Source organism: Canis lupus, chromosome 7 (assembly GCF_048164855.1).
Source record: "Canis lupus baileyi chromosome 7, mCanLup2.hap1, whole genome shotgun sequence".
NCBI classification, from domain to species: domain Eukaryota; kingdom Metazoa; phylum Chordata; class Mammalia; order Carnivora; family Canidae; genus Canis; species Canis lupus.
The window spans coordinates 33,606,074-33,620,150 of NC_132844.1; the positions used below are offsets into that span (position 1 = coordinate 33,606,074).

At 34.9% G+C, this 14,077-nt stretch overlaps 1 protein-coding gene across 3 annotated transcripts in view; it reads right to left on the bottom strand.

Annotated features, from left to right (window-relative positions):
• MEI4 (meiotic double-stranded break formation protein 4) overlaps positions 1-14,077 on the bottom strand; it is a 204,869-nt gene that overhangs the window by 46,177 nt on the left and 144,615 nt on the right. For 2 of the 3 annotated variants that reach the window (XM_072832295.1, XM_072832293.1), the window contains exon 4: positions 13,939-14,070. The exons of the other annotated variant lie outside the window; for it this stretch is intronic. In XM_072832295.1, coding sequence (XP_072688396.1) covers positions 13,939-14,070 — 132 coding nt within the window. The remainder of the gene's footprint in view (positions 1-13,938; positions 14,071-14,077) is intronic. 3 annotated transcript variants of the gene reach the window in all.

Consider the following 14,077-nt stretch of genomic DNA (forward strand, 5'->3'; position numbering starts at 1 on the left):
GTATGTAATGCTTTTTCTAAGAAGCTAGGGATAGGGCTTGGAGACCTTGGACTCCCTTTCATTTTCAATATTCATAAAATATAAATTGGAATAAATTAATATCATATATATGATATATATCATATATATATACAAAAATATACATATATATATATATATACACACACACACACACATATATATATATATATATATACATACACACAAAACCATTGCCTTTAATGCCTTTCCTCAAATGTGGCAAGGATTAGGGGATGCATTCAGGCATGGTTACTCATACAAATATAATAATAAATAATATACTCTGGTATATTCACTACATAATTTAAATTTTGGAATAAAAAAATTTGCCAAATTACTGATTTGTGTATTTATTTAGTGTTTTATATTCACCCCATCATCCTTTAACATAAAGATTTCAATTTGCAATACAAACTTTTGAATTAATAAGCAGAAATTTAGAGAACTGAGAAAGTTTAATCAATTCACAGAGAAATGACTACTCTAGATCTTCAAGATAAAGAAAATTAACCCCATTGCATTCACTCATTGCTAGAAGGCTTCTGGTATGTTTTTAAGGCTTTGGAAGATGTTTCACCGTGACCTTTCAATGTAGCAGGGAGCCTTTGTTTGCACGTGTAAAATTAATCAGGAATTCCAAATCTACATTTTAGGCTATGCTTTGTGATCACAAACTTTACTCTTAAGGAGTTATTAGTATCATGATTCAAAAAGCTATGGATAATGATTGCGTCAGGAGAAAGACAGCTTCATGAGCCATTCAAGCAAGCATTAGTAATGTCGCTATGCTTTGTGTGGGCAACTGCTCTATGTAACCCTGGAGACATTCCTCAAACTAAAATGGTAAGATGGCCAGAATAGTGGGTTGATCATGATGCAATATGTTTAAAGAGTACCCATGAACCATATGTTGGGTTGGCTGCTACCCTAAGTTTTTGATTCAACTGCCTGGGATAAATATACATACCTACCACCAAATAGCAACACCATTTGATTTTAGAATTAGGCTCAGAGCAGTGAATTTTCCAAAGCTGCTAAACTAGTTAATATCAGAGCTAGAATAGAACCCAAGGTTTCCAACTGCCACTCCATTCTCTTTCCACCCATGTTGCCAATTCTTTTATATCTCTGTCTTCACCCACGATCAAATCATGAATAAATTAATAATTACTTTAAAATGTCAGCTTGTCATTTTTAAGAAATCAAAATAATTCATTTTCATATTTTGAGTTGCACTGTCATAGCCCCTTCAGATATGGCTTCTGAAATTAGGGCACAGAGGCCATTATAATATCCACAAGTATACAGTAATGTATGACCTTGAATGATAAATCATCCTTGTCTTTATCTTTGATTGATTATGCTCTCTAGCATGAACTAGATAGAAATTTGAATGGTTAGTCTGAAAAACTTGTTCTTTAATAGGCTTTAAAAGGAAATGTCTCCCTACATCTTTACAGCTTTCTCTTTGGTTGTTTTTTTTTAACAGGCCTGTAGCTTTGAATTGAAACAGAAAGAAGGGTAATTAAAATTATCAAACATTTAATGAGAATATTATGGTAATAGAGAAGATTGTGCAAAATAAGGCATCTTTAATTGATCGAAGGAAATTTTACTTTTAGACAAAAACAAAACTTCCAGTGTTAACTTTTCAGCAAAATCATTTAAGTGAAAATCGTACTCCACAGAAATACTGTGATGGTGTCTCACTTTCTTTTTTTAAAAGTTTTTGCTTAAATTCCAGATACTTAACCTACAGAGCAATATTAGTTTCAGGTGTAGAAATTAGTGATTCCATACTTCCATACAATATCAGTGTTCATCACAAGGGCCCTCCTTAATCCGCATCTCCTATTTCATCCATCTCCCCACCAACCTCCCCTCTTTTCACCATCAGTTTGTTCTGTCTACAGTTGGTCTGCCTCTCTCTATCTCTTTCTTCCCCCTTTGCTCATTTGTTTTGTTTCTTAAATTCCACGTACAAGTGAAATCATATGGTATATGTCTTTCTCTGACTGACTTATTTTGATTAGCATAATACTCTCTCTGTCCACATTGTTGCAAGTGGCAAGATTTCATTCTTTTTTTCTGGGCTGAGTAATATTCCATTATATATATGTATATATCACATCTTCTTTATCTTTACATCACTTGGGCTCTTTCCATAATTTGACTGTTGTCAGTAATGCTGCTATAAACATCAGGGTGCATGTATTCCTTTCCATTGGTATTCTTTTATTCTTTGGGTAAATACCTAGTAATGCAATTGCTGGATTACTTTAAATAGACACCATTTACATGCCATTCAACCTTAAAGCATTTATCTGAAGTAAGCACATTGTCCAAAACATCAAAAATTTTTTCTAAAAGGCAATATTTTAAATAAACATCCTACCACCCCCACAAACTTGTGATAGCCAATTCTGTGAAAATCAGCCTCAAAACAGGAAAAAAAAAAAAAGTGATGCCTAATGTTATAGAAGATAATCAGAATTTATATCCCCACTGCATCATTTCCTTCTCTTTTTTATTACTTGTTGCCAGAAAGGTTTTGGTTTCTTTCAGGGTTTTAACCATTCCTGCCACTTACGCGCAGTTAAATGACCATGAACACTACTGATGAGACTAGAGAGAAAACAAAAGCAAAACTGAGCATCTCAAGGATTCCTGCTGTAGTCTCCAACTCATAAAGGCTCTGTTCCCAGTCTGCCTGCCAGAAAGCTATGTTTCTGTCCAAGCTCTTGATACTCTCAAGAACTGTTTACTTTTTTGAGTGAGGCTACACTTGGATCATATCTGGGAGATAAAAGAGGAAAAAAAAGGAAACAGATTGCATTTTTTTTTCTTCCTTAACAATTATCCTCTTTAACAATTCACATACTATTGTTTTTTACATTTTAGAGTCCTCAGGTAGGTAGTTGTTTTTAAGTTTTAATCAGGAGGAAATAGACTGTAATGACATATCCCATCTTATCCAGTCACATTTTGGAAGGTAGCTATGCTCACACTATACCACCAATGAAAAGTAAGTCACACACACACACAAAAAGTCACATTTTAGATTTTGAACTTTAAGAATTTAAAGTATTATTCGTTATGCAAAAGCAAAATCATAAAGCAAGAAAAATGTGTTTTCTGGCCTCCTGTGACAAATCTTTCAGGCCTCTTCAGTCCTCAGTGCCATAGTCAACACAAGGAAATTCAAACATTACCACCAGACTAATTTGGCACCTCTTCAAAGTATTTCTTAAATATTTGTCCAATGTTTATGTTCAGGAGAAAGAGTAAAACAACAATCTTTGTAGTTACCCGTGCCTGTCTTCCACAGAAAATGGTTTAGAGACCATCAGTTGTCAAACATAATACCTGAAAAACTGCTCTTGAAGATGGTTCTGATATCATGCATTTTATAAAGGCATATTAATGTCAGAGGAGTTTTGTATTTTAAGCTTTATATCTTGTTGAATAGTAATAATAACAGCAGGTAACAGCACTGGACACACAGTGTTATATGCTAAATGCAAAGATGGATTATTAATGAAATCCACAAAAATGTATGTGATAGATACTATTGCAGTCAATATTTTAAGAAAAAATATTCAGGCCTAAAAGTATTATTATTTTATTTTATTTGATTCTTAAATATTTATTTCTAAAAGATAAGGATCTTCTAAAAACATTACCACAATATTATCACATCTAAAAAAATTTAACAATTCCCTAATATAATTATATACAGTGTTCAACTTTCCCCAAATATTTTCTAATTTATTATATTTTTTTAGTTTGTTCAAATCAGTATATAATTAAGATTTATATATAGCAGGTATTGGCATCCATTTTGTACAGAGCCAGATAGTAAATATTTGATATTTTATTGGCCATATGGTCTTTGCTGCAACTACTCAACTCTGCTGTTTTGGTGCAAAAGCAGCCATAGACTAGGCATAAATGAATAAGAATGGCTGTGTTCCAATAAAACTTTACTTACAAAAGCAGGCAGCAGGCCCTATTTGGCCCACAGACCACAGTTCATCAATCTCTGATATACAGCAATAGGTTACTCTCTTAAAATATAGGCTCTTTCTTCCTCTTTTTCTCCCCATCTCACTGTCCACTTTCTCATTATAACGCAGTCTATCTATTGAAGATGATGAGTTATTTTTCCTACATAGTCTGGATTTTATCAACTGCATCTTCAGGGTTAATTTAACATATTCCTCTCTTCTGTATTGCCTTTAAGTTTATAATTCATTCTAGAGCCTTCAGGTTTGATTTGGTGACAAAAGAGACTACCTTAGAGATCACATGCCATTTTAGCCAGGCATCTGATTCCAAAGCTCATGCTCCTAGCCACAATGATTTAGCTTACCCTTGGTGACCTCTTTTAAAAAGCTCTAGCCTGTGTGTGGCAAATGTTCTAGTTAACTTTCAAATTTGTTGCCAGTTGAGCTCACAGATAGAAGTTTTTCTTCATAAACAGCAGCTTCAAAAAGTCATTCAGCATGTATAAATATTTAGGCCAACAGTGTATTTTGGAGAATTTTTTTAAAAAGATTTTATTCATGACACACAGAGAGAGAGAGAGGCAGAGAAAAGGCAGAGGGAGAAGCAGGCTCCATGCCAGGAGCCCGAGGCGGGACTTGATCCCGGATCAAGCCCTGGGCTGAAGGTGGCGCTAAACTGCTAAGCCACCTAGGCTGCCCATATTTTGGAGAATTTTAGGCCTTGCTCCATCCTTACCTAGTATTTAAATATTTGCATCAAAAACACTGGTAAAGGAGAAACAGCACTAATCTAAAATAGAGTTCATTATCAGGAATTTCTTGTAAGTTTTTGTTAAACAATCCAAAATGAAAAGGAAAATCCTGTGCTGAGAACCCCTAATCTCTATATTGTCCACTTAAACACAGTTTGATGCAAATTCTTCTCCCTAATGGACTGACTACTTACAGAGCCAGGCTTCCTAGATCTTAGATATGATCAAAATATGCAAAATTTCAGAAAATAATATGGTTCAACCGAAATAGGTCAGCTGTTTGTTGCTCAGAGCTATGATTACTTTTCTCTTTATCTTATTAAACAATGCTTATTTTGTTGCTACATTTTGCCCTGATAAAGAAAATGAGTTTACTTTGGAGAAAGTATGTACAAACTCATTACAGATTCAGAATTTTTAATTTGCATGTTCCATTTTTATAAATGAATTGCTTAGCTTTTATTTTATTTAACAAGTTAGTTAAACAGACATCTGAATAGTAAAAATGCTCCCTGATGTAGGCAGCAAAGTTTTTGAGTTTTCTTCTGCTAATATACTTTCCTTCCAATTAAAAAAAAATATTTTCCTGTAGAAATTTCTACTTTGTAAACATTAGGTTTCTGAAGTATTTAATATGTATAGAATACTTTAAATTCAGATTTCACCCCATCTTTATCAATATTCCAAAAGCATATTAATTTTTAATAGCTTGGCTACTATACCCAACAACATGCTGATTAGAATTATGAACTGTATCTAAGGAGAAAAACATTTCAGTAAAAAAGCCATTAAAAACTGAGGTTTCGGGATCCCTGGGTGGCGCAGCGGATTGGTGCCTGCCTTTGGCCCCAGGGCACGATCCTGGAGACCCGGGATCGAATCCCACATCAGGCTCCCGGTGCATGGAGCCTGCTTCTCCCTCTGCCTATGTCTCTGCTTCTCTCTCTCTCTCTCTCTCTCTCTCTGTGACTATCATAAATAAATAAAAAATTAAAAAAAAATAAACAAACAAAAAAAAACTGAGGTTTCATTTTCAATCAATACAGTTCTGATACCCAGGGAGACTTTTATTTTAGAATCTGTGTGTGTGTGTGTGTGTGTGTGTGTGTGTGTGTGTGTGTATATACATTTTAAGATTTTATTCATGAGAGACACACAGAGAAAGGCAGAGACATAGGTAGAGAGAAAAGCAGCCTCCTTGCAGGGAGCCCAATGTGGGACTTGATCCAGGACCCCGGGATCACAAACAGCTGAAGGCAGTCAACCACTGAGCCACCCAGGTGCTGCCCCTGTTTTATATTTTTAATTCTGAAACATTTTCAACATAAAAGTATTTCACAAGTACAAAAAGCATAGCTCTTGAGTCCACTATATATTTTCAATTCTTGTTAATAGTTTCTCATATTTGTCTTTTGGGTGTTGAGTTTGGTAAGTTCTTTATAGACTCTGGATATTAATCTTTTACCTGATATGTCATTTGCAAATATCTTCTCCCATTCCATAGGCTGCCTTTTAGTTTTGTTGTTTCCTTGCTGTACAGAAGTTATTTATCTTGATGAAGTCCCAATAGTTCATTATTGCTTTTGTTTCCCTGGCCTCTAGAGACATGTCTAGTAGGAAGTTGGTATAACCGATGTCAAAGAGATTACTGCCTGTGTTCTCCTCTAGGATTTTTGTGGTTTCAGGTCTCACATTTAGGTCTTTCATCCATTTTGAACTTATTTTGTGTATGGTGTAAAAAAAGTGGTTCAGTTTCACTCTTTTGCATGTTGCGGTCCAGTTTTCCCACTCCTGCTTATTGAAGAGATTTTTTTTTCCCATTGAGTATTTTTTTCCTGCTTTGTTAAAGATCAATTGACCATATACTTGTGGGTTCATTTTTGAGTTTTCTACTCTGTTCCACTAAGCTATGTGTATATTTTTGTGGAAAGAGTCTAAATATCCATTGACTGATGAATGAAGATAATGTGGTGTGAATATATATACAATGAAATATTACCCATAAAAAGAATGAAATATCGCCATTTGCAATGACATGAATGGGGCTAGAGAGTATTATGCTAATAAAAATAAGTCAGTCAGAGAAAGACAAATACCATGATTTGACTCATATGTGGAATTTAAGAAAGAAAACAAATGAACATGGGGAAGAGAGAAGAAAACCAAGAAACAGACTCTTAACAAACTGATGATTATCAGAGGGGAGATGGGTGGGAGGATGGGTTAAATAGGTGATGGGGATAAGGAGCACACTTATTATGATGAGCACCAAGTGTTGTATGTAAGTGCTGAGTAACTAAACTCTACACCTGAAACTAGTATACTGTACACTATGAAACACTGAAACACTGTATACTATGAAACACTGAAACACTGTACACTATATTAACTAACTGGAATTTAAATAAAACTAAAAATGGGGGGCACCCAGGTAGCTCAGTTTGTCAAGTGCCCCACTCTTGATTTTGGCTTAGGTCATGATCTCAGGGTCATGAGACTGAGCCCTGAACTGGGCTCCATGCTCAGCAGGGAGTCTGCTTAAGATTCTCTCATTCTTTTCCCTCTGCCCCAAATCCCTGCACTCTGTCTCTCAATTTCTCTCCAAATAAATAGATCTTTTTAAAATTTTTAAAAAGAAAGAAAATAAAGAGGTATAAATGCTTAGTTTATACTTTATATGAATGTTAAAGAATCCTAACTCCAATCTAGCTCCAATCTGGGCCCTATTAACCGACTGCTAACCTTGATATAAGGATAAGCAGGAAGGTGGCAAAGAGAGCATTTTGTAAAGCTGAAATCAATCAAAAGACAGTTTCTATGAAGTGCCAAGTAAAATCAGATGGGCACAGAGAGAATGCCAAAACAAGACAGAGAGTAGACGATGTAGAGGTCCAGTGGAGGGTGGGGGGGGGGGCGGGGGTCAGTGTTAGCCCTGGCAAAACATTTGCTGACATTTGTGAACAAACTCATGATTGAACTGCCAAACTGAATTCTATGAATCAGAGAGATATATTTATTCAACACAAGCATTACAAATAATTTTGAACAGATAGACAATCAGAGGGCACAGATGAAGTAGAAAGGGATATAGAATATCCTGTGTGGTTCACAGGGTCCTTGTTTGAGACATGTTTTTCTGTCTTTGAATGATAGATAAAGTCCTCCAGTGAGATTTTACAAGGTTTTTCACACAGTAGGAGTTTTAAGTTGGTAAACATTTCCATTTCATAATCCAGAGAATTTTATAGGTAATATGATGATCTTCAAGAAGCCATGTCTCCTAGATTCAGTCTTTTTAGTATAAGTAATTCTTTAGCTAGAAATTTTCTACTAAGGAGATTAAATAGAATAAAATATCCCCCTAACAGCAAATGCCAGGAGGCCTACTAGAGGAGACAAATCTAGTCATCAGCCTTCTTTTCTTTCCCCTTTGGCATATTCCCAGTAAGTACCAGCAGCTTTATTTTCCTCCTCCTAACTCACTGTCAAGTTCCTGAGGCCTCAGTATGCTAAGAGAATTGTTTATGAAGTTGAGTCAGCTAAGAAAGAAAATTTCATTATGAAGGTGTATTTCAGCTGATGACATGGTAAACAGGTTTATGATATTCCCCCAATAAATCTGTATAATTTATAATAAATTAAAGATGAATACTAGGATTATATAATAAGAAAAATTTTAAGAAATAATAAGAAAAGGAGATAATAAGAAAAGGAGATAAACAATCCAATAGAAAATTGGGCTAATAACATGAAAGTCAGTTTAATATAAGAGGAAACATGAAAGGAAAATTGACATGAATGATGTTCAACTTCAGCAATAACAGGGAAATGAAAATTTTAAAAGCAATAGGATGCTTCACACTGAATATATTGACACAAACTAAAAAACAATTAACAGCATCAGGTGTTAGTGATTAGGTGGAGAAATGAAATTTGTCACTGAGTAAAGCTAAAGATGTGTATTTTCTAAGATATAGCAGGCTACTGGACAAAGGAGTTCTGTGCTCATTTTAACATTTTTGTAATAACTAAAAATTGGAAATAACAGCACCCATTTGTAAAAGATGGCTGGATAGTCTAGATCAAAAATGAATATAGCTATTAAAATGAATAAATTAGGTCTTCATGTATTAACAGTGATATATTTTGAAAACTGTAATGTCAAATTATTCAAGTTATTTTTTTTTTGTAATGTCAAGTTATAAGGAAGAACAAAGTATTGAAGGAACAGAGTTACCTAAATATACAGGTTTTGAAAATTATATACAAAAAATTTTGCACACAAAGCCCACACAAGATCGTCTTTTCGTATATCCATACTCTTAGTCTTTTAAAAATACAGAATCTGAAGTAAATGTGAGAAACTTTTGTTTTTTTAATTCAAGTTAGTTAACATACAGTGCAGCACTGGTTTCAGGAGCAGAATGCAGTGATTCATCACCCACATACAACACCCAGTGTTCATCTCAACAAGTGTTCCCTTTAATACCTATTTAACACCTATTTATCCCATCTCCCACCAACCTCCCCTCCAGGCAACCCTCAGTTTGTTCTCTATAAGAGTCTGTTTTGCCTCCCTCTCTCTTTTTATCTTTTTTTTCCTTCCCTTCCCCTATCTTCATCTGTTTTGTTTCTTAAATTGCACATATGAGTGAAATCATATGATATTTGCTTTTCTCTGGCTGACTTATTTCGCTTAGCATAACACATTCTAGTTCCATCCACATTGTTGCAAATGGCAATATTTCATTCTTTTTGATCACTGAATATTCCATGTGTGTATGTGTATACATACCACATCTTTGTCACCCATTCATCAGTCCATGGACATATGGACTTTTTCCATAATTTGCCTATGTTTATTGTGCTGCTATAAACACTGGGGTGCATGTGCCCCATTGAGTCAGCATTTTTGTGTCCTTTGCATAAATACCTACTTGTGCAATTGTTGGGTCATAGGGTAGTTCTATTTTTAACTTTTTGAGGAACTTCCATACTGTTCTCCAGAGTGGCTGTGCCAGTTTGCATTCCCTCCAACAGTGCAAACAGGTTCCCTTTTTTCCCCATCCATGTCAACATCTGTTGTTTCCTGAGTTGTTAATTTTAGCCATTCTCATAGGTGTGACATGGTATCTCATTGTGGTTTTGATTTGTATTTCCCTGATGATGATGATGACGTTGAACAACTTTTCTTGTGTCTGTTAGGCATCTGGATGTCTTCTTTAGAAAAGTGTTTATTCATGTCTTTTATCCATTTCTTAACTGGATTGTCTTTTGGTTCACCACATTAATAAAAGAAAGGATAGGAATCATATGATCCTCTCAATAGATGCAGATAAAGCATATGACAAAATGCAGCATCCTTTCTTGATAAAAACCCTTAAGAAAGTAGGGATAGAAGGAATGTACCTCAACATAATGGGGCCACATACAAAAGACTCACAGGTAATATCATCCTCAGTGGGGAAAAACTGACAACTTTTCTCCTAAGGTTAGGACCATGACAGGGATGTCCACTCTCACCACTGCCATTCAACATAGCACTGGAAGTCCTAATCTCACCAATCAGACAACAAAAATAAATAAATAAAAGGCATCCAAATTGGCAAGGACATGCACCCCAGTGTTTTGAAAATTACTGAACTCAGAAAGTCTGACTCCAGAGTCTGGAAGATCAACTGTGCCATATTTTCTGTTACTACCCGACCATTTGAGTTCTTTGCATTTCACTGACATTGTTTTATATCAACTTGTCCTCTGCAACTCATATGCACATTGTCCCACTTATTTTTTACTTAAGTAAAATTAGAGTAGATAATATATTTGTATTAATTTTAATATCTTCTTCTATAATCTGTGAACCAGATTTTTGAGAATGTTGATTTGCATCCTTATCTTGCCATCCTTTTCTATAGCTATGCTTACTTAAATACAGTTCTCTTTGGTCTTAAAAAATTGTTATATGATGCTAAGGACAACACTTTCATAAAATCTTGACAAGTATATATTTTGTGTATACCTATTTGGAGTCTTTATCAACTGATTAAAATTAAGAGTTTTTATTTGGAGTGACATATTTTTCTTATCATGATGACTGTATATTTACCATCTTGTGACATAATCACCTTGGTTTTCTATTTATTTTGAAAAAGACTTTGAAAAAGTAGCTTCTGTAAGATTCCATAAACTGCTGACTTATTTTCTAAGGGCATGCATTGTTTGGCTGTTCAAAACTGAGAACAAAATCAAAATATTGATTTTAATTTCTCAATCATTATGCCATTGGGACCTTGTGTTGTAAAGCTTTGTGAGTAATTCCTTTGAGTGGTTTTCCTCCTCTTCAACCAGCTATCATCTAGGAAAAGCCAGTCAGTAAACTAAAATAGTTACAAAGCATCCATGGGGTGAATATCTCTATCAAAAGCAACAGACATGGTTCTAGTAAGTTTTCTGTTTATAAGAATTTTGTTAATAAGTTTACAGATTTCTCTAGATAACTAGATGGTATGTGATTTTTATAGAATCAGCCTACTGATCAGGAATTACTAAAATTTTATACTACTGAAAGCTAGTTTATCAATATATTTTATTTTTAACTTTAACAAAAGTAGAGTGTCCTGTTTATGTGGAAAGGTGACATGGAAAAAGGCATGACTACTGTTGATAATGCTGTTATAAACACCAGGGTGCATGTATTCCTTTGAATTAGCATTCTTATATTCTTTGGGCAAATACCTAGTAGTGCAATTGCTGGGTCATACAGTTGTTCTATTTTTGACTTTTGGAGGAACCTCCATACTGTTCTCCAGAGTGGCTGCACCAGTTTGCATTCCTTTCAACAATGCAGACAGAGGGGTTTCCCTTTCTCTGTGTCCTCACCAACACCTGTTTTTTGTGTTGTGAATTTAGATATTCTGACAGGTGTTAGGTGATATCTCATTGTAGTTTTGATTTGTATTTCCCTGATGATGAGTGATGCTGAGCAACTTTTCATGTGACTGGTGGCTACCTGATGTACAGCTTCTTTGGAAAAATGTCTATTCATGTCTTCTGTCCATTTCTTAACTGGAGTACTTGTTTTTTGGGTGTTGAGTTTTATAAGTTCTTTATGTATTTTGGATACTAACCCTTTATCTGCTATGTCATTTGCAAATATGTAATACCGTAGGTTGCCTTTTAGTTGTTAAAGCATGTTAACACACTATTACCTGCCAAAAAATAGTTATTGTTGTGTTCTTCTTATTCTCAAGCAATTTTACAGTCAAAATACCTATGTTTGAATTACAGATTTAAAATATGTTCTTTCTGAAATCTTAGTCAAGTTGCTTAAACACTCTAAAGTTTGATTTATCTATATACTAGGTAAAAAGTACAACTACTTCATGGAGACTTGTAAAGATTAAATGAGAATGTAAATAAAATTTCTTGTCTGTACTTAGTTGCTTTCCACACAAATAATCTGACTTCATCAAAGTCATTTCCCACACTCCTTCCTGTTTTTAAATTCTATGACCTTACCTTGCTTTTTTAGAATGCTGGGCACACCTTTTATTTATTTTTTAAAAAGATTTATTTCTTTTAGAGAGAAAGAGCAGTCAAGCACGCATAAGTTGGGGGAAGGGCAGAGGGAAAGAGCCTTCAAACCAACTCCCCACTGAGCACAGAGCTCCATTCAGGACTCAGTCTCACAACCCATGAGATCATGATCTGAACTAAAACCAAGAGTTGGATGCTTAACCGACTGAGCCACCCACACGCACGCATCCCTGGCCACACATTTTAGAAATTCCACCCAATGCCTCTATAGTCGGTTATCTTCTGCTTTTCTTTTTCTTTTTTTTTTTTTTCTTCTGCTTTTCATATAGATGCTTCAAGTTGTTTCTTTTCCATCAAGTCCTCTTAGGGAACTGCAAACTACCTTGATCACTTCCTTGATGGCAGAGCCTACAAACACCGTCAAGTATTTTAGCACCTCACTATTTCTCAAATGGATTTTTAGCTCCTTAAATTCAGTAACAAATACTTAAAAATATCTCACGGGGTACTAAAGAGAGTTCACCATTTGTAGTCCCTTGAAAAATTACTGCCAAAAAAAAAAAAAAAGGGATCCCTGGGTGGCACAGCGGTTTAGTGCCTGCCTTTGGCCCAGGGCATGATCCTGGAGACCCAGGATCGAATCCCACATCGGGCTCCCGGTGCATGGAGGCTGCTTCTCCCTCTGCTTATGTCTCTGCCTCTCTCTCTCTCTCTCTCTGTGTGACTATCATAAATAAATAAAAATTAAAAAAAAGAAAAATTGCTGCCTAGATGATTTATCATGTCATTTACTGAATTCAATTAGATTATACAATATTTTTGGAATATATTGTTAAATGTAGGGAACTTAGAGGTAGGTGATTGGTTAAACACTATTTAAAATTAGTTACATAATATCTTTTCTAATTAAGTTTTTCTTCTTTACCAAAACATTTTTTCTGTCTCTGATTTCTTTTAACTGTGCTTAATTCTATCACAGAGATGGTAATGCCATTACAACAGTTGACAAAGTGAACACATAATATACCAGGGTCAACATTAAAATATGAGAATGACGTCTATTCCTTAAACACGATATCAGCATTGATATGAGAGGCCTAGAGCATGAGTTTTCAACCTTAGCTGCACAAGGAATACCTGAAGAGCTTTAAGAATCCCAGTATTTTGCATCTTAAACCCAGAGATCTCCATTTAACTGAACTAGCATATGGCTTCACAATGGGATATTTAGAAGTTAACTAGATGATTCTCATGAGCAATTAAAAATAAAAACCACTGGTGAGAGGCTTTTTTTCTACTTAGCATCTTCTCCCATTCACTTTTTTCTCACTGTTTTGCTTTAGGAACATGCTGCCCAATTAGATTTCAGGCCATTCATCTAACCATTCCTTGTCATCAGTGGCACCTCTGGCATACGTATCCATGTAAGGATGATAAGATGGTATTTTTCTGAAAATATCTTTATAATTTTAGTAGACAGTAATAGTATTCACATACTCTAGGGAAAAAAAGGTAATAACTAAAATATCAACCTGGCAAGAAGCACAGAGAGGAGAAAAAGAAAGAAAAGTCTATAGCTGCATTAACCATAAATAAGAGTTACAGTTTCAGGCTACATGTACCTGATTGATGGTAGCCAGAACATCAGTGAAGCTGTTTACTTCTGATAAAAGCAGAGATATTATAGATTTTCTCAACAAGCTGCAACTTCCCAGGGTTACCAGACTCTGAGACACAAAATGCTGCATCTGAAACTAAAGA